At 42.6% G+C, this 21103-nt stretch overlaps 1 protein-coding gene across 9 annotated transcripts in view; it reads left to right on the forward strand.

The window, feature by feature from the left end:
* The window catches only part of Ehbp1 (EH domain binding protein 1), a 265866-nt gene that overhangs the window by 43569 nt on the left and 201194 nt on the right, over positions 1–21103 (forward strand). For all 9 annotated transcript variants that reach the window (XM_045137250.1, XM_045137248.1, XM_045137249.1 and 6 more), the window contains exons 3-5: positions 1097–1154; positions 6436–6531; positions 10909–10962. In XM_045137250.1, coding sequence (XP_044993185.1) covers positions 1097–1154; positions 6436–6531; positions 10909–10962 — 208 coding nt within the window. The remainder of the gene's footprint in view (positions 1–1096; positions 1155–6435; positions 6532–10908; positions 10963–21103) is intronic.

Consider the following 21103-nt stretch of genomic DNA (forward strand, 5'->3'; position numbering starts at 1 on the left):
GTTCAAAGACCAGAATTTTGGTTTGGGTTCTGCTACAACTTTAGATTATTTACTTTGGTATTTATTTAAGCTTACTAAATATAAGTAATATTATATAATGTAGTATATATAATATACTATATTAATATATATAAATTATATATTATATACATATTATATATAATTATATATAATATAGTAATATATGCTTTGCCTATTTTTCAGTAAACTGTTGCTTTTGACAATAATTGAGATGATTATGAAAATGTTTTGAAGTCTCTTAAAAATCATAAGCATTGTTTGGAGGACACAGGGTACTGGAGCACATAGACTTAAATGAGTTTCTTAGTGCCTTTTTAATGCTCATGTTTCCTAAAGTAAAATGAATAATAGGGGGAAAGTATGATATCACTTTTTAGTGGAGGTACGTGTGTGCTTTTCTTTTAAAGTAGTAATTCTAAGTATTGCGTTTCATCTCATTTTGTTTGTCTAAATGAATTAAGTTGGCAATTTTTGTTTGTTTGTTTTTTTGAGGTAGGGTTTCACAGTATCCCAAGTTGACCTGAAATTCACTCTGTAGTTCAGGTTGGTTTCGAACTCACAGCAATCCTCATACCTCTGCCTCCCGAGTGCTGGAATTAAAGGCATGAACCACCATGCCCAGCTTAAAATATTTTTTTAGTTAGTTAATTAATTTTTGTATGTGTGAGAGACAGAATGAGAGAGAGAGAGGGAGAGAGGAAGAGAATGGATGCATCAGGGCCTCCAGACACTGCAAAAGAACTCCAGACGCATGTGCCCCCTTGTGCATCTGGCTTACATGGGTCCTGGGGAATTGAACCTGGGTCTTTTTGCTTTGCCACAAGTTTCTTAATCACTAAGTTATCCAGCCTGGCAACATTTTTTTTAAGCCAAGTCTATGGAGGAAATATTGTTTATTTCAAGACATCATATCTGTATCCAACATCTACTATATTTCAACACTGAGCTTTATTTTAAGATTAGCTTCTCTAATCTAAAGCAGATAAACACTTTGGCCTTTTTGAAGCAACCGAAGATAAAGTTGACTAATTTGGTTTGAAATAAGTAATACTTATTTCTTTTCTCTATTTGGCAGGCAACCAGATAAACTTGTGGTAGTGTGGACAAGACGGAGCCGGAGGAAGTCTTCTAAGGTTAGTGTTGTAAATTTCTCACCCAAATGTGGAATGTAAATTTCAGTATGTGTTGGTTTGATTCAGGTTCCCCCATAAACATGTGTTATGAACACTAGGTCCCCACCTTGTGGCAGTTTGGGAATTGGTGCCTTCTGGGGTCAGTGTATTGTTAGAGGTGGGTTTATCGGCCACTGTTTGGCACACTCTTCAGTTCCTGTTATGCACCTGATGTTGGCCAGGAGGTGATGTCCATCCTCTGCTCATGCCATCATTTCCCCTGCCACCTTGGAGCTTCCCCTCAAGTCTGTCAGCCAAAATAAACCCTTTCCTCCCACACGCTGCTCGTGGCGGGTGCTTTGTGCCAGTGATAGGGAGCTAACCGGGACAGCATGGTAGTGGAGCTTCTAGACCTCAAAAATAGAATAGTTAAAACATTGCTTGGTCTTTTTTTTTCTTCCTAATTAATCTACTTAAAATCGATTGATCAGGCCCTAGAATCTTTTAACTGCAAGTCTTAAGGAGGAAATTTGATCCCTGACGTTTGCCTTGGGTTTGGGAGGGACAAGGGTTTTTAATGTGACTCCTCCAGACTTCAGGCGCCGCTCAGAGTCGAGTGTCGTTAGATGTCGGTCTGTAGGCCATGAGGGCTCCTGCTTCATGGCTGGGATTAGAAGCCCTTGAAAGGGGCTTCATGGAGAGACATTGTCCTGGCTCGTCTGGCTTTATATCACGCGAGGGTGCAGTAGACCCTTCTCACATGCAGTCATCTTGATCTTGGACTTCCTAGTCTCCAGAACTTCTTTTGGTTTTGTTTTGTTTTGTTTCCGAGGTAGGGTCTCGCTCTAGCCCAGGGTGACCTGGAATTCGCTATGGAGTCTCAGGGTGACCTGGAACTCTCGGCGATCCTCCTGCCTCTGCCTCCCGAGTGCTGGGATTAAAGGCGTGTGTCACCACACCTGGCTTAGAACTTTTTTATTTTTTTATTTTATTTTATTTTTTAAATTTTTATTAGTATTTTCCATGATTATAAAAAAATCCCATGTTAATTCCCTCCCCCCCCCCACACACTTTCTCCTTTGAAATGCTATTCTCCGACTTTTTTTTTTTTTAAAGACGGTCTTTCTCTGGTCTGGAACTTGCCAGTTAGGTTAGACTGGCCAGCATGCCCAGGGGTCCTCATGTGCCCATCTCCCTCGTGCTGGAGAGTGCGTATCACCATGCCTGGCATTTTTGTGTGTATTCTAGGGACCAGGCTAGGTCTTCATGCTTGCAAGGCAACTGAGTTGTCTCCCCATCCTGAGGAGGTGTTTTGTTTTAAATATTTTATTTATTTATTTATTTGAGAGACACACACATACATGCATACATACATACATACATACATATATATATATATATATGGAGTGAAAGTGTGGGTGTGAGCATGTCAGGACCTCCAGCCCCTGAAGACGAACCCCAGACGCGTGCGCCGCTCTGTGCACCTGGCTTTATGTAGATGCGGGGAAATGGCCCCTGGGGCCTTTGGCGTTGCCAGCAAGCGCCTTAATCACCAAGTCCTCTCTCCCAACCCTAAGAAGGTGTTTTAAAAAATATTTTTATTTATTGCATGGATGGATGGATAGATATTAGAGAGAACAGGCACATCAGGGCCTTTTGCTACTGCAAATGAACTCCAGATGCATGTGCCACTTTGTACATCTGGCTCATGTGGGCACTAGGGAATTGAACCTGGGTGGTTAGGCTTTGTAAGAATGTACCTGTATCCACTGAGCCACACCTCGCCAGCCCTGAGAAGGTGTTTATTTTATCAACAAAATTTTACTTCTTTTCTTTTGGGTGGAGTGTGTTAGACTTTTCATGATGAGGCTCTCCTTCCCTCTTCCTTACTTGAAATTTTGTAATGGGGGAGGGTGGAGAGAAAAACTGTAGTGTCGGTTACTTCCTTGATATGGGGACAGAAAGCAGCTTAAGGAATGGGTTTGTTGTTGTTTTGGTGGGGAAAGTATGTCAGGAACACGAAAGCGGTGTCGTGTTGCACAGGGAGGAGGTGGAGGAGGACGGGCAGGGCTGGGCTGTGACTCCTAAAGGCCGCCCCGCAGCACGCCTCCTCCAGCAGGGCTCCGCTCTGCTCTTATGACAGTAGCCACGCCCCTGCTTCCTCGGTCCCTGGTCGTTCCCAGGGCGGAGTCAGATCTGCCCGTCGTCAGCGCTGTGCGCAGGTGACTGCTCCCTCCCCCCAAGCCTTTGCCTTGCTGCAGGCCCAGGATACTGTGTGTTCCTGGTTTTCCTTCTAGTACTGTTCTCCACCTGTTTTTATTCCACTGCGATCATAAGTGGTCTTAAGGTTTCAGAGTCACTGTACGCTAGTAATCCCCCCATTTACAGTAGACCTATCTGTACATCCGGCTGCTCGTTTGAACTTGCACACTTGTGAACCTCATAGGCAGCGGAGGTTTAATGTTGCGCAAACCCGAGTTCCTGAACTGAGAGACTTCCTTCGGATACATGGGTGGCAGTTTCTTTCTTCTAGAAAGCATTAGAATCTGCGTCCAGTTACTTTTGTTCACTTCCACAGAGAAACAGCAGGTCTTGCTGACTCACATAGAAAATGTAAAAATAGACCTAGACTCTGACCACGTCGTACCGCTTTTTCTGCCATTGCAGGCCAAGTCACCATCAGCTGTCCCTGGAGTTTTTTTTTTTTTTTTTTTCCTTTGGTAGCTTCTTAATTGTCTTGGCTGTTTCCTATCTTATCTCTGGATCCTATTGTGGGCACATTAGCTAAGATGCGCTGGCTTAAAAATAGCTTAGATTATTGTTCCTTTGCTTAAAATTCCTTTCAAGGATGGCTTTCTGTCTCATGCAAGTGAAAGTCGGTATCTTCCCAGGGGCCTGGGCAGGACCTGACATGGCCATGACCGTGCGTGATGGGCACGCTATCACTGTTCAGGCAGGCGTCCTCCTCCACTGGCGTTCTGCTGGCCACGCGGCTCCAATCTGAAATCAGTAAGGTGACCTTGGTGGTCCTGCTCCCGGGAAAGTCTTTTTCTTGAATTGACATGTCTGATTCCTTCATAGTCCCACAGCCTTCTCTTCTCTTCTCTTTTCTTTTCTTTTCCTTTCCTTTCCTTTCCTTTCCTTTCCTTTCCTTTCCTTTCCTTTCCTTTCCTTTCCTTTCCTTTCCTTTCCTTTCCTTTCCTTTCCTTTCCTTTCCTTTCCTTTCCTTTCCTTTCCTTTCCTTTCCTTTCTTTTCTTTTGTTCTCTTTTCTTTATCTGAGAGACAGAGCAAGAGAGAGAAAGAGGCAGAGAGAGAGAGAAAAAAAAATGGGTATGCCAGGGCCTCCAGCCACTGCAAATGAATTCCAGATGCAATGCACCCCTTTGTGCGTCTGGCTTCCGTGAGTCCTGGGGAATCGAACCGTGGTCCTTAGGCTTCACAGGCAAACGCCTTAATCGCTAAGCCATTTCCCCAGCCTTTTCTTGTGTCGCTGTCTCCATGATTCCTTCTCTGGCTGTCCTGAAATTTTGCCTAGAACAGTGCTTGGCAAATGGAGTCATCTGAGTAAACTGAGTTACTGGATAAGCAGTAGCTAGCTACCTTACAAGAGTCTTAGGCAGATTAAGTTTAGCATAGTAAGTTCTGAGACCATGGGCTGGCCAGTAGAAAGTGGTCTTATAAGTGATAGCTTTTATTACTGCCTTCGAGTGTATCCATGGACAGTCTTATAAGTGATAGCTTTTATTACTGCTTTCAAGTGTATCCATGGACAGTCTTATAAGTGATAGCTTTTATTACTGCCTTCGAGTATATCCATGGACAGTCTTATAAGTGATAGCTTTTATTACTGCCTTCGAGTGTATCCATGGACAGTCTTAACAGCCCGTAAAAATGAGAGTTAGTTGAGGTGTCTTGGCATGCCATCTTCCATAAGCTTAGTTTTGGTTAGTAATACCACAAAAGGAAAACTATGCTGGTGAGCCTCAAAATTTTATTGGGGAGGATGTTGAAGTTCTTAGGGGAATTTTGGCAATCAAGGTTTTTAAGTGAAGCATCTCTATAATTACAAGTTTTAGAAATATCACCTGGAAAAGCTACTGTTCCTCACTTTCCCCAAGTAATCAACACTGAACTTTAAGGGAGGCATGAACTTAAATACAAAGTATATGATTAATCTACCTGCCCCCAACCCCCCCTTTTTTTTGTCCTCAGAGTCTCCAAAATCCCAACCTCTGGGTGGTTAGGACTATAAATACTTGGCTGTACCCTGTTAGGTGTTTTTTTTTTTTTCCTTTTAAGGAGTGAATTCACCTTAAAGTTTTCAGTTACAAACACAGGTTTTAAAATACTGCTCCTGATGAAACTTTTCCCTAATTAGAACTAGTAGCTTATTTATTTATCAAGGAGAGAGAGAGTGCACGTGCAAATAAGAATGAATGGGTATGCCAGAGCCTGTACCTACTGCAAATGAACTCCAGATATATGCACCACTTTGCACATCTGACTTACATGGGTACTAAGGATTTGAGCCTGGGTCCTTCGGCTTTGCAGCCAAGTGCCTTAGCCACTGAGCCGTCCCTCCAATTCCAGTAATAGTAGCTTTTGAAAATACATAAGGTACCTTATTTTTGTATCTTATTTTTGGGGTGTGTGTGTGTACAAAGAGTTTTTAAATACTTGAGAGAGAAAAGAGAAAGGGAGAGAAAAAAATATAAGTTCACAAGGCTGGAGAGATGGCTTAGCAGTTAAGGCATTTGCCTTGTTCAACTCTCTAGGACCCACGTAAGCCAGATGCACCAGGGGGAACACACATCTGGAGTTCGTTTGCAGTGGCTGGAGGTCCTGGAGTGCCCATTTTTCTCTTTATCTCCCTCTCTTTAAAATAAATAAATAAGTCATATATATATATAGTTCACCAAGGCCTCTTGCCACTGCAAATGAACTGCAGACACATGGGCTGTTTTGTGTATCTGGCTTTTTATGGCTACTGGGGAGTTGAACCTTGGCTAGTAGGCTTTTCAAACAAGTGCCTTTAACTTCTGAGCTGTATCCCCAGCCCATATGAAGTCTTGTTGTTTTGTTCTTAATAAATAGCAATCCATTGCTTTCACCTGCTATAACTGAGATGGCTAAAGTTTAATGCTTAAAAGTGGCATTGTGTTTTTTTGACCACTTATTTTTTTGCTTTAGGGAAGTTATAGATCTTAGGGGGTGGGTAAATGAGCTCAATATACTTTTATCAGTTATTAACACTTCATTTCCCATACTTTGTCATCGAAGCTATCATTTTTATTCTCGTAGGTTCACAGCTGGCAACCTGGGATAAAAAACCCGTACCGTGGCGTTGTTGTTTGGCCGGTTCCTGAAAATGTTGAAATCACCGTCACGCTTTTTAAGGTAAGTTCTGTTTTTTAAGATTTGCATGGTGGTTTGAGTTAGATGGCCCCCCGCGAATCCTGTGGTTTGAATGCGTGGCCCCCAGGTGCTGGCAGTGTGGGAGGTGGAAGCTTGCTGGAGGCATGCAGCGGTGAGAGGACGCAGGGCTGTCACACCAGCTCCCCTTGCTGGAGTCAGCTCCGCCTCCTGCTGCTGTGCTCCTCTGCCGTCCAGAAGCTTCCCCTCGAGTCGTCGGTCCCCATAAAGGCTTTCTTCCCACCAGCGCCTCTGGCAGGTCCTTTGTTCTGGGAGCAGGAAGGTGGTGTGACCGTAAGTTACGGCATCATTACGTGCGCATGCTTCCAAGTGGGAGCGTTTCAGCATTGGCGGCTCCAGGCTTGTGTGTCTCATCTGGTACCAACAGTGCATCGTCCTACGGACACAGCGCCTTGTGACGCTGCAAAGGCGTCGCCCTGCCTCACGGTCTGTGGAGCCTCAACAGCTTGGGGGCATTTTGAAGTGAGCACTTGGGGTCTGCTGGGGTCTTGCCTCATGCAGTCTCCCCACGGGGACCTGAACGTCCTTTTCCTTTGGAAAGCTGGGCTTGTGGAGTTCTAGAGCTAGCCCTTCATTTTCTTAGTCTTGCCTGGTAACAAACTTGCTTTAAAACTAGTGTTCACTACATGTTTCATTGGTATTACTGTAACATGATATATTTAAAACTAATAGTTGGTAAATATTTCATTAACATTGATATTTATGAGAGTTATAACTTAAAAGTACTATACTGCTTGTAAGTTCAAAGTTCAGATACAAAACAACTTATACACACACACACACACACATTGGTTTTTTGAGGTAGTGTCTCATTCTAGCTCAGGCTGGGATTAAAGGCATGTACCACCATGCCCAGCTTTAAATATATTTTTTTGCTTGTTTTAACATATTATTTATTTATTTATTTAAGAGAGAGAGAGAGAGAGGCAGAGGAAGAAACACAGAAAGAGAGAGCCGGCATGCCAGGGCCTCCAGCCACTACAAATGAACTCCAGACGCATGTGCCCTCTTGTGCATCTGGCTTACTTGGGTCCTGGGGAATTGAACCTGGGTCCTTTGGCTTTGTAGGCAAGCGCCTTGACTGCTAAGCCATCTCTCCAGCCCATCATATCTTTTTATTTTTTTGACTCTGTGGTCTCAGAAATTTCTTGGTTTCATTGAAATTATTCCTTAGGAAAAAAAAAGAAGAAATTATTCCTTAGAAAAAATTCCTTTAAGGGTAATGCATCATCTGTGTTTCTGAAAGTGTCTCCTTTGCTTTAAGAATGGAAGAATTAAGTGTTATTATATGTAAGGGAATGTTAAACACTTGTTACTTTATGAAACATATTAATTCACTTGTCTAGTATTCTTGGGAGGACTGTTATGTGGCAGGTATATGTCTCGGGCCCAGGGACAGAGTGGTTAAATTTAAGCAGTAAAGTAACGAAAGTCGGAAAGGCCTGGAGTGTATGGCTTTAACGTGTGCACTGTGAGAAGTCATGGACTTCAGTTTCAGTTCTCTCTTCAGTCATGTGGTGATAAAGGTAGCCCCACATCTCATGAGTTGCTGGAGAAAAGAAAAAACAAAAGAGCAAGACCCTAGCACAATTGTGGGACATGGTTAATGCTGAATACACAGTTTTGTATTCCTGTTATTTTGATAATGGCGCAGGAGCTGGGCTGCATGCCTCAGAAGCCAGGAGGCTGGTGAGATGTTCCTCCCTGGCATTAGGTCATTTTTTGTGTTGTCTCCTCAGTAGTACTGTTTGTTCCCTGACCTCATCAGAACAAGCCTGCCCCGTCTTTATTTAAAACCATTTCTCTACCTAAGCCTAGTTCTGGGCAGAACGAGCCGAGGAAAAATTGTCCAGTAGAGTTTTCAACTTTAATTTTTCTTCTACTTTGTACCATCTTCCTCCTACCACGTGCCCCTCCCCCCGCCCACTACTTCCCTTAGCAGGTTTGTCTTACTCATGCCAATTTACTCGTCCAAGTTGTCTCAATAGACTTCTGCTGTATGAGTCAGCCACCATACTGTTACGGTGCAAGTTAAGCAAACAGAAATAATGAACTAACTGAGGAGTTTGTGATACCCCATGTTGCAGTCCAGTTCACACTGCTGGCAGAAAGCACCCAACAAGAGCAGCTTGTGGGAAAAAGAGGTTTATTTTGGCTTCCAGGGTCGAGGGGGAAGCTCCATGATGGCAGGGGAAAAGGATGGCATGAGCAGAGGGTGGACATCACCCCCTGGCCAACATCAGGTGGACAATAACAACAGGAGAGTGTACTAAACACTGGCATGGGGACACTGGCTATAACACCCATAAGGCCCCCCCCCAACAATACACTGCCTCCAGCAGGTGTTAATCCCACATCTCCACCAGCTGGGAACCCAGCATTCAGAACACCTCAGCTTATGGGGAACACCTGAATGAGACCACCACATCCCACTTCTAATATTTTGAGGCACTCCAGTTTGCACCTAGAACTTCATGTGTGCTTGGCAAGAACACTACCGTGGAACTACATCCTGAGCGTCTCCAACCTCCTTTAAAGTAAAAAAAAAAATTATAAAAACTTTTATTTGGAGATAGTATCTCACTGAGTTGCTGAGGCTGGCCTTGAACATACACTGTAGCTCAGGCAGGCCTGAACTTGTGATTTTCTTGTTCGTTGCCTGGACAGCTGGGATTACAGGCATGTGTCACTCGGCCTGGCTGGGGTTTGGTATGTAAGGGACTTTAAAGAAATGGGAGGTGTACTAACATGACCGGACTGTGGTTTGGAAAAGTAACCCGTGCCCAAGGTTGAATGCCAGGTAGACGCGCTCAGAGAGTGCTGCTGGGTCACCTTTATCATAGCCTAGGCACAAACTCAGCTATGGCCACAGAAACAGGCTGTAATAATAGATTAAAGGAGAGTCACCTATAACTAAGACGACTCCCAGTGAGGGCCGCGTGGAACCCACGACCTGGCAGGGAAATGCCGACTCCGTCTCCCGTGGGCTATGTTCAGTCTTGGCACATTAAGCCCGAAGTCTGCACTCGGGAAGGGCTGTCTCCTGTTTTCACATCCCCCCCATCCTGACTCACAGAGCCGCCCTTGAATCACTTCAGGGCACTTATAACACAAGCCGAGTACTTCCTTTCAGTGTCTGATACACTGTTATCTTTACTTATTCTAATATGTGTGGAAATGCAGATGGTGTCCTTCCTGTGAAGCTTTCTGTATGCACTCCTGTAAGATGAAATACATTGTTGTTATTATTATATATTTTATTATTATATCATATTATTATTATGTCTTTCACCATATATTTATTTACAAGTAAGGTCACTGCATATGTATGTCTTTGAAGGCAAAAATAATTATGGGTCAACCCATAGACGACCTTTACAGTCTCTTACAACAATAAATATTTGTCAAATAAATGCCTGCAAAAGCGTACCCCATCTAAGAGACAAGAATGTTGCAGTGGGGTAACAGGACACACCCCCTTTTCGAGTTCCTGAGGCAGCTCCTTAATGGGAGAGAGGTTGAACAAGAGCTGTGAATACCCCTTTAGTGCTTAGTCATTTTATCAGAGTTATAGAACCCCGTGCAGGATTTAGAAAGTCCGTTGTTCACGTAATCCCTGCTCTGAAGAGCACGGCGCCACATGTGACTTCTGGCTGAGGATACTGAGGGATAAAAATGAGGGTGGAGTTCGGTCTGAGCACTGAAACAAAACACAAAATAAAAACTTTTCTTTTTTGAGGTAGGGTCTCACTCTAGCCCAGGCTCAACTGGAACTCATTCTCTAGTTACAGGCTGACCTTGAACTCAGCGATCCTCCTACCTCTGCCTCCTATGTGCTGGGATTAAAGGCATGTGCCACCACACCTGGCTCAAAGTTGTTTTTTTTTTAATTTGCACATGCATGTGCGTGCATGTGTATATGTATTTCCATGCTAGGGCTTCTTGCTACTACAAAAGAATACCAGATGCATGCTCCATCTTGTGCATCTGGCTTAACATAGGTACTGGGGAATTGAACCTGGGTCCCCCAGGCTTTGCAAGCAAGTGCCTTTAACTATGGAACATCTCAGTCCAGAGTATTTAACATGTTAATAAATTACTTTCAATAGTTTGTGCACTAAGTTGTCTGTGGCTGACTGGGTTTCTTCTTGTCACAGAGGCAATGATGGGAAATAGGTGTGGTAACAAAAGTAAAATTTCTTCATATAAAAGGCTCTGAATTCAAAGAAATTATGGAAGTAGTTTGCTCTTTTTTAAAAAGTTAGTAATGCTGACAAGGTTGTGTTTTCTTAAATGGACTAAAGACAAGTGTTTTACTTTCCTATTTTCCTCTTATTACAGGATCCTCATGCAGAGGAATTTGAAGACAAAGAATGGACATTTGTCATAGAAAATGTAAGCTAATGCCAAAGACTTTCGTTTTGATATTTTGACCTTGTGTGTATTATTAGAGTTCACGAGTCTTTTGATGATAGGAGAAATGTCTCGTGAAAACTTAATGGAGAATTTGTAAGTTTTTTAGGTTCTTAAAATGGCAACCACTAGCTGAATTATTTTTTTAAAATACTTTGGTTAAAACTAAGAAAGTCTTTGATACCAAATTATGCTCTGTGTAGTATGCTTGGAGCTTGAGGGCAAAACATGTCTTATTATCTTCCTATCTCTGGCACGTAGCATGGTATTTCTCATGTAGCAGATGCTTTCCTAAGCAGTCACTGAATGAAAGGTCTTTAAACATAAGCATGTCTTCATTTGGGTTGAGAGACTCTAGATTGATTACTTTAATAATCATCTTAACTTAGATAAAGTGAAATCTGAAAAGACCATCAGGTACATACTAGGTGTTGAGTAAGTATTTTCTGACTGGGAATTAGGGAAAATAGGCTGTGATAATATAGTGGAAAGAGTATGGATGGGCTCTGGAGTCAGGTAGATGTGATTTCACATCCTTGCCTTTCCAGTCACAAGCACTGTGGTCTTAGGCAGGTTTCTTAACTTCTACTGTTAAATTTCTTAGGTTGTGAGGATTAAAGATTGTCGTAGAACAGTATTACCTCCGTCACTGCCATCACCATCCTCACCACAATTCTAACGTCTGCATTGTGGGCTGGAGAGATGGCTCAGTGGTTAAGTCACTTGCCTGCACAGCCTAGGGGCTGAGGCTCGATTGCCCAGGACCCACATAAAGCCAGATGCACAAGATGGGGCACGTGTGTTTGCAGTGGTTAGAGGCCCTGGTGCACACATTTTCTCTCTGAGTCTCTCACGCTTGTTAAATACATTCATAAATAAATAGTCTGTATTGTAACACACTTATGTTTTCCGTCATATTCCTCCTACCTGTGCTTGACTTTGCTTTGTATCTCAGTGATAAAAGCTAATTGACACTTTCCCCAGCATGCCTGGACCATTTATAGGCCTAAGGAGCTGGAAAGAGCGAGGACAAGCAGGTCTCAGCGCGGCAGGGGAGTTCTGATGGCTGGATATCAAGCCATCATCATCATGCCTAAGGTTCACAGATGTTAACAGTTTTGGCTTTTCTGTACTGACAGATTTGAGCATAAATTATACTTGGACAGCAAAGTTACGAAGGAAACAAACTTCACTTTGTTTAAATCGATTACAGAGGCCAAAGCGTTCTCATGTTGAGAACTTCCTCTGGATGGAGGGCCTCTCAGTGTTCAGAACTCATGGTCTTCTGTTCATCCCAAGACACTTGGCATGTTACAGAATTAGCTAGTTAAATTCAAACTGTAACTGATAGTAAGAACATGTAAAAACTATATATATTTGTTTAGAAATGTTCTTCTTTTTTTAAAACCATCTATCTATTTATTTGAGAGAGACAGAGAAGGAGGGAGGGAAGGAGGGGGAGAGAGAGAATGAGAGAATGGGTGCTCCAGGGCCTCCAGCCACTGCAAACGAACTCCAGACACATGTGCCACCTTGTGCATCTGCCTTACATGGGTCCTGGGGAATCAAACCTGGGTCCTTTGGCTTTGCAGACAAGCACCTTAACTGCTAAGCCATCCCTCCAGCCCTAGAAATGTGTTCTTAATTTCAATCTTAGTCTATAGAAAGTATAGTTTCAAGTTTGTAAAAAAGAACAAGGCTAAATGATAAATCCTGGATTCAACTAAAACATGTTTTTTTCTTAAATGAATTTTTCTTCTTAAATTTGTATGATACATTTTGTAAAGGTATTCTAAAAATCAAAATATCTATCTATATATATTTAATATTGAAATGATACATTTAAATTTATAAAAATGTCTGTCTTTTGATGGGGGAAAGGCTTTTAATTTTGGGAAAAGTCTATTTTGAATCATACTTTCTATATTGGGGCATTTTTGAAGATCATATTTAAAACCTTATTTTTATACAGACTATATTTATTTAAACTCAGAGCTTATTTTGCTAATTTATTATTAAAACCGTTGAAGTTGCTAGAAATCAGATACCAGTCTTTCTTTGAAAAATTCATATCGTTGTCCATTTTATTTGTGACATGAGTATGACTATTGTAGATTGCCGCGTGTGCGTGTGTGCGTGTGTGCGTGTGTGCGTGTGTGTGTGTGTGTGTGTGTGCGTGCGCACGCACAGGGTATACACATCCCTCCTCAGTCCCTCCTGTGCTTTATTTTCCTGACGCGGGCTCTGAGTCGCAGCTTGCTGGACGTCAGGTAGCCTGGCTGGCCAGCGCCCCGTGAGCTTCCTGCCTCCGCCCCCGCGCGCTGCACTTACAGGCAGTTGCGGCCAAGTCCGGCTTCTCACGTGGGTGCTGGGAATTGAATTCGGCTCGTCATGCCTGGGCAGCGGGCGCTCTTCCCCACCGAGTCATCTCCTCCGCTCGTGCCTATTTCCCTTTCTGAATTTGTGATCACAGTTCATCTTTCCTGCACCTTGTTCCCGTAATGGTTGTTAGGCCAGATTGGAAAATAAGATAAAAGAAAGTTGGATTGTGATATCAACTGGCTAATTTAAAGGAAACCATTAATTAGGTATGTAGCAGAAAGTTAGTTTCTCAGTCATGAGTGTCAAAAGAAAAGAATGTCTTATCATTTAAGGTCTTTTCTTCATCAAAAACTGATGGAGGGGCTGGGGAGATGGCTCAGTGGTTAAAAGCACTAGCTTGCAAAGCCTGATGACCTGGGTTTGACTCCCCAGTACCCATGTAAAGCTCGACTCAAAGGGGAGCATGAGCCTGGAGTTGGTTTGCAGGGGCAGGCCTGGCATATTCATATTCCTTCTTTCTCTCAAGTAAATAAACAGAACCCAGTGGCGGGCCCGACAGATGCGGCTCAGGAAGAGCACACACCTCATTTGCAGAAGGCCCCGGACTGGTGTGGGCAACTCTTTCCCTGGGGTCTATTTACTCTAAGGTATATTGACTCCAGCTAGAAGTCAGTTGACGCAACAGAGGGTGCTTGCTCCGAGCCCGGTTTGGTGAGCCGGTGAGTTGACTGGGGTTGCTTACGGAGCAGAGCATCGCAGAAGAGCCCACGCCAGCACAGGCGGCGACTCGAGGAAGCTGCTGCCTGGGGCTCAGGGCGCAGCCTGCCGGTGGCTTGCTGGTCAGACTCTCCCCGAGCCAGGTTTTCCCTTCATTTAAGCTCAGGGCAGGTCTTGCAGCCCTTTGCCCAGACGTGTTGACATCATGAGTCTCCTCAGAAGGAAATTGCTTTACAGTAGCTGGCTCCCCAGCACCACAAAACAGAGCAGAGCAGTCACCATCCAATGAGACTGAGCCTGGTAGTGCACACCTGTCACCTCCGCTGGGGAGGTGAGGCACACTGTCACCTCCGCTGGGGAGGTGAAGCAGAGGCAGCGAGAGCTCGAGGCCAGCATGAGTTACATAGCATGACTCTGGCTCAGAACAAAGCAGTGAGACAAAACAAACCACACCAAAACAAAAAACCAAGAGCTGGGGATAGAGCTCACTGATAGAGCTCTCACCTAGTGTGTATAAGGGCCTGGAGTTCCATCTCCAGTACTGGGGGAAGTGCCTACTGAAACCTAGATATGATAAGCTAAATTGAAGAAAAGAAGATGCATGGATGTGGGAGAGACAGGTCATTATTCAGCTATTGGTAGTGATTGCAATATCAGCATTAATAAGGCTTGCTGGGAATGTTGTGATAGAACATTTTTACTCGAGATAGATACATTTCTATTCTTGTTCGTTTATAGCAATTTTTTTTTTTTTTGGTAAAGAGACAATTATGAGATTTTACCGGTTTTGCCAGTACAAAGCATTTTTTTTAAAGTTAAAGACAAAAGTAAAAGATGCATATGTTATTGGATGTATTTTGTCTATATAACGTTTCCAGGTGTTAGGGTTTTTGTGAAATTGCTGAACTCCTAAAGCAAAGGAAAGGGTATAAATGCATATGCTGTGGCTAAAACTTTTGAAAAGTGTTAATGTAAGAATACATTATTTTATATACTCTAAGACGGCTTCCATAAATTGTATCATAAACCTAATTCTTCAAGAATGATTGTATGCTAAACCCAAAATACATAAAACTGGAAGAGCTCTGACCTAGAAAATGACTAGGATTGGTTCTTAGGAGGACCTTAAATACTCTCTGCTGAGACCATCTCTTGTATAATGAGAACAAGTTTCTCTTCTTATTAAGGAGTGAATACATGAATGAATGATTATAGTTAAACCCACTGAACTGGTAAAAGTCCTGTAAGAGTTGTGTTGTTGGTGGTGGTGGCATATGTAAAGTGTGTGTGTGTGTGTAGTGATGTGTGTGACTTGTGTGTGTATGTGTGTAGAATAGGTGAATGGTGAGTGGACATGGCTCACGCACAAGCACGCGGAGGCCGCCGGAGAATGGTCAGGCGGCCGCCTTCCCCAACCCGAGCGCCTTCCTTAAGCAGTTGAGCTTGTTAACATGTTCCAGTGAATGCTCCTGTGACCCCCCACCACCACCACAGACTGGGTTCCAGACACGTGCGGCCACAGCCAGGTTTTTACACAGGTTCTGGGGAGTCAAACTTGGCAGGATGTGGCCCAAAAAGCCCTCTGGCCCCTGTGGCAAGCTCTCTTAACTGCTGTTGTCATCGTCCTAGCCCAAGTTCTTTTTATGCATTTATTCAAAAAGAGCATTTGTATCATAAGAAATTTATTGATGGTGAAACCTCAAGATAGAGACTGAAAATATGGCATAAGCTTCATGAACACAAACTACTAAGATTCGTTAAAAAAATTCACACTGGTCAGCCTTTTGGCCAAGATTAAGTGTTAAAACTAATATACGTACTCCTGCTGGGTAGTGAGCTCTGCAGCAAACCCCACCACCCTGAAGGCCTGCATAGATACGGCAACACATGCATTGATGAAAGTCACCCAGATCCCAAGAAGCCTTCCAGGGGCCACGAGTGTTGGAAATTGTTCAGTGCAGTGCCTCAGCTGAAAGCTCAGTTTTGAACTCATGCAGCAACTTTGGAGCTAAGGAGCGAGCCCATGGCCATGCGCCAGTTCACACAGGTGCAGAACCGTGGTCGTGCGCCGAACGTGGGAAGGCCTTTAGTGGCAGGTCACACTTTTACAAACATCAGTTAATTCACACTAGAGAGGGGGCTTTTGTCTCTCTCAGCTTCCCCAAATTCTTAAGAGAGGAATTGTGTTGGTAGCACCCTTCAGCTACGTTGGAGAAAATTCTGGCTGCAGAACTCGAGTGGCAGTGGACAGTCCACGGAGGCCAGCTACTACAGCTGAGCCTCATCTGGTCGCTTCCTGCTTCATTCACATTTTCCATTCTGGCTTCAAACCATCCTGTTTTCTAAGCCACATGCGTCAGCATGATTCTGACATATTCCGACACAGTTTTGTTTGCGTGAGTGCTAAGTTGGGTTTGAGCTGTCCCCCACCCCACAAGACCTTTTGATGTGATTGCTCTTATTGTATTTAAATAATTTATGTATTAAAAAGATCAGTGAAATAAGAAGCTCAAAAGATTATTTTATGAACCATTAAGTACGTTAGAGTTTATAAAAGTGGGTCATTCAAAACTGCTGCCAAGTCTGTCGCAATATACCTATAAAAGACTGGGGGAAAACTTACAAAAATCTGGAAGGATTTTTGCATTCTAGCCATGTTTGGGCTGTCATTATTTGTGGGTCTTGGTTATGTAAAATTCACAAAATTAAGCTTCAAAAAACCCTAAGACTAGGGCATAAAACTCATTAATAGGTATTGAACAACCTTAATATTTTGGGTGCCAGTATTTGTCCCTTTTACTTCCCCAGCCCCTCTTCTAGTGAGATCGTTTACGGTTCCAAGTGTTCATTAGGCGTGCCAGTTTCCTAGGACTTCTTGTCATACCCACCCATGAGATTGAGCAATCATTCTTAAATCTGTCCCTCCCTCCCTCCCTCCCTCCCTCCCTCCCTTCCTTCCTTCCTTTGTTTCTTTTTCTTTCTTTTCTGCTTTTTCTTTTTTCTGAGGTAGGGTTTCACTCTAGCTCAGGCTGACCTGGGATTCACTATGTAGTCTCAGGATGGCCTTGAACTCATGGTGATTCTCCCTGTAATTAACCCTGTAGTCCTCTGGAGAGCTGATGGTGAGAGTTAAAACTGATGTTTGAATTAATGTATTAGATACAAAGAAGAATAACATTACAAATAATGTTGTGTTACCTAAATGCTATGGGAAGGCATAATGAGTCTTCTTATTCTTTAAAAGGTCCCAAAATATAGTTGGGTTATTATTAGCAAATTAATTTAAAATATACTGTAATAAGAAAATAGATTAAGTGTAGATTGTTAAGGTTGTGAAGAAATTTAAAAACCTTGGGCTGCTGTGTAAACCTTTTCCTGAGTTATAGCTCCCCTCAGTGGTCAGTTGTAGAGTTGCATCTTGTTCAGAGAAAATGCTGTTCCTGTAGATCATCAGCTAGCAAAATCACTTTGTAATATTATGCCCAAGCTTGCAATTTAAACGTGCTTCCACATTGCATGCAGAGAAAAGCCGGTAGTTTGAAGTGACTAAATTATTTTTCTTGTAAAAGCTGGATTTTGTTCCAAAATCCATTAATAATACATTGTCCTAACACTGAAAAAGTAGTATTTAAACAAACTGAATTCATTTGAATTGAAACCTAAAATCTCCTTGTTTTTTCACCCCATGTTACAGAGTTATCAAGGAAGTTTTGGACATTACCTATGTGGTTGCAAAATAATCCTAACAATGAAGTGGGCTTTTGTCTGGTTGTGTTTTTTGTTTTTTGTTTTTTTTAGTTTCTGAGTCAGGGTCTCGGTGTGGCTTGGAATTCACCACGTGTCCCAGGCTCGCCTCAGACTCTTGGCAATCCATCTGCCCTCCTCCTCCCACACGCTGAAATAATAGGCATGACCCACCATGCCCGCCTGAAGCAGTGGTATTTTTCTTGATATTGAATATCTCAATAAAACAGAGAAGTCACCAAAGTATATTAATTGTACAGATTTACAGGGGACTTATCTTGTATCAGGGGCTGTGTGGAATGTTTCATTCAGATCTCATTTCTCACTGCAGCGAGCTGAATCAGATGTGTAACCCTCCTTAAGATAAAGTGAGGCGCAGACAGGTTAAGTAACTGGCTGATAACTGACAACTCAGTATTTTATCCAGTCTTGTCTTTGTGCGTGGCTTTTGTACATAAATCCTAATTTAATAACTAGTCTACGGCCATACCACCCTGAATGTGGCCGATCTTATCTAATTTAATAATGAATTCCTGTCTCCTCCTCTCATCTCGCCTTGGGAGTACTGGGATTGTTGGCTGTTGTGTGTGCATTTGCCAATTTACATGACACACATGATGAGTGAGGGTTAAAGAAAGGAACTATTTTTAAAAAAATATATTTTTTTATTTACTTATTTATTTATTTGAGAGTAAGAGAAAGAAAGAGAGAGAATGGGCGTGCCAGCTCCTCCAGCCACTGCAAACGAACCCCAGACGCATGTGCCACCTTGTGCATCTGGCTAACGCGGGTCCTGGGGAATCGAACCTGGGTACTTTGGCTTTGCAGGCAAATGCCTTAACCGCTAAGCCAGCCCTCCAGACCAAGAGCTATTTTTTAATGCTAGTGTGTATCATAGTGCACAAGGAAGGGTTTCACAGCCTCATGTTTTCATTCATGTGTGTCGTGCACTTTGCTCACACTCTCCTCCGTCACTCTTTCCTGTTTCCTCTCTTCCTGGCTCCCTTCCTCTTGCCGAATATTCCTCCCTGATTCTCCATGTCTCATGCCTCGGTCTAGATTCTATGTGTGAGAAAAGACATGTGAGCTCGACGTCTTATTTAAGATGGTAGTTAGTCCCATCATTGTCCAGCATATGACCCAGTTTCAGTTTGTCTGTCCTGTGGTATCCACTTCTCTCTTGGAACCTTTAATATTGTTATCTTGTCAGTGCTTGTTACCCCTAAAGCCATCCAAGTTATTTTCTAAAGATGCAAATATCTGGGCCCTTTTTTTGGACATATTTTAATCGGAATTCCCTTGCAGAAGGAAAATGATTTTGAGAACAGTGAGATTACTGTCTTGGATTTTTGTTGTTGTTGTTGTTATTGAGTTAAACATTTGCTAAATGGGAGAGGGATGAGTACATAAAGCAGTATTTGTAGAGTTTGGAATGTATTATGTTATGAAAATAGTTTTATATGCCGGGCGTAGTGGCACACGCCTTTGATCCCAGCACTTGGAAGGCAGAGGTGGAAAATCGCCATGAGTTTGAGGCCACCCTGAGATGACATAGTTAATTCCAGATCAGCCTGGGCTAGAGTGAGACCCTACCTTGAAAAACCAAAAAAAATAAAAATAGTTTTATACTCTTTTACTTAGGTCAGCTAAGCGGGCTTACTATGCTGGAATTTATTTGGGCATTGCTTTTCTTTCTAAAATTATTTAGCTATGCTAGGGCAATATATTAATTTTAAGATTTTTTTCTTTACTTGCCTCTTGTAATACAATTAAAGCATATCAACTTATACATTAAAGATTTTATAGGGCTGGAGAGGTGGCTTAGAAGCTAAGGTGCTTGCCTGCAAAACCTAACAACTCATGTTCAAAGCTCTGGGTCCCATGTTGCCAGACACACAGTGACGTAAGTGCACAATGTCACACACGCGCCACAAAGGGGTGTATGTATCTGGAGGTCATTCACGGTGGCTGAAGGTCTTGGCATGCCCATTCTCTCTCCCTCATCTCAAAAAATAATAATATATAGGGCTGGAGGGATGACTTAGTGGTTAAGGTGTTTGCCCACAAAGCCAAAGGATCCATGTTCGATTTCCCAGGACCCATGTTAGCCAGATGCACAAGGTGACATGTGTGTCTGGTGTTTGTGTTTGCAGTGGCTGGAGGCCCTGGTGAGTCCATTCTCTCTCTCTCCTTCTTTATCTCTGCCAAATTAAAAAACAAAAAACAAAAACAGGGAGAGCTATTCTCTTTCTCTCTCTCTCCTTGCAGATAAATAAATTTAAAAAATAAAGATTTTATAGATTATTGACACTTAATAATCTTTGTTAGAGTACAAAGCATTTTTAATTAAAAACCTTTTATGAACCTTCCCTAGAGTGAACAATAATATCATTTCTATGGCTCAGTGGAGTTAAATGACTAGCTCAAGAATACATAGCAGGCAAGAGCTCAGGGCTGGATAGATGGCTTAGTGGTTAAGGCGTAGCCTGAGAAGCCTAAGGACTCAGGTTTGACTCTGCAGAACCCACGGAAGCAAGATGTACAAAAAGGTGAGGCGCAAGGATGCACATGCCCACTAGGTGGCATAAGTGTCTGGGGTTCAACTGCAGTGGCTGAAGCCTTAGCACACCAATTCTTTCTCTCAAAAAAAAAAAAAAATAATTAAAGAAGAAAGCAGGAGCTCAATCTCAAATCCAGTTCTTCATACTCTGAGATAGTTTTGCCATTTGCTTATTCACTCATTCAGTTATCCAGTGTTTATTTACCTGGGTACCAAGAATAGGACCTAGTACTACTACAGAGGGCACAAAAGAGCACCCTCTCTTCAGATCTGGTTTAAGGGACACCCACACACCAAGAATAAGGTGATATATAATATGCTGCGTGTATAGTGATAGCTGAAAAATGTCGAAACTCAAAATATATGTGTTAGTATGGACCAAAATTATATTTTTAAAAAACCATTTAAGGTACATCTTTGAGTATTCCTAGAGGTATGTAACAGGTCCTGGCTTTCCATGTTATAAAATTTCTTCTCTGGTGTATGGTCTAAGGTGTTTTATAATAAAATCCACACAGCTATTTCAGAGAAAGATTCAAAAGTGATAAAAATTAAGATGAAACAAGAGTTCAATGAAATGTCACAATTTGAGACACTTCTGTTTGTTTTTCCAGATCTTTGGGGATTTGTGTCCCGTTTCCAACTCTTAAGGGGAGCTAAGGAAATGCTGGAGAATTCTTGGGCAGTAGGGAAAGCAAGGCTTTGGGCTCAGTTAGACCTGGATTTGAACCGTCTTACTACCACTGTTAACTTGGGCTTATTTATTCTCAAGCCTGTTTT

The sequence above is a fragment of the Jaculus jaculus genome, chromosome 18 (genome assembly GCF_020740685.1).
Source record: "Jaculus jaculus isolate mJacJac1 chromosome 18, mJacJac1.mat.Y.cur, whole genome shotgun sequence".
Taxonomy (NCBI): Eukaryota; Metazoa; Chordata; class Mammalia; order Rodentia; family Dipodidae; genus Jaculus; species Jaculus jaculus.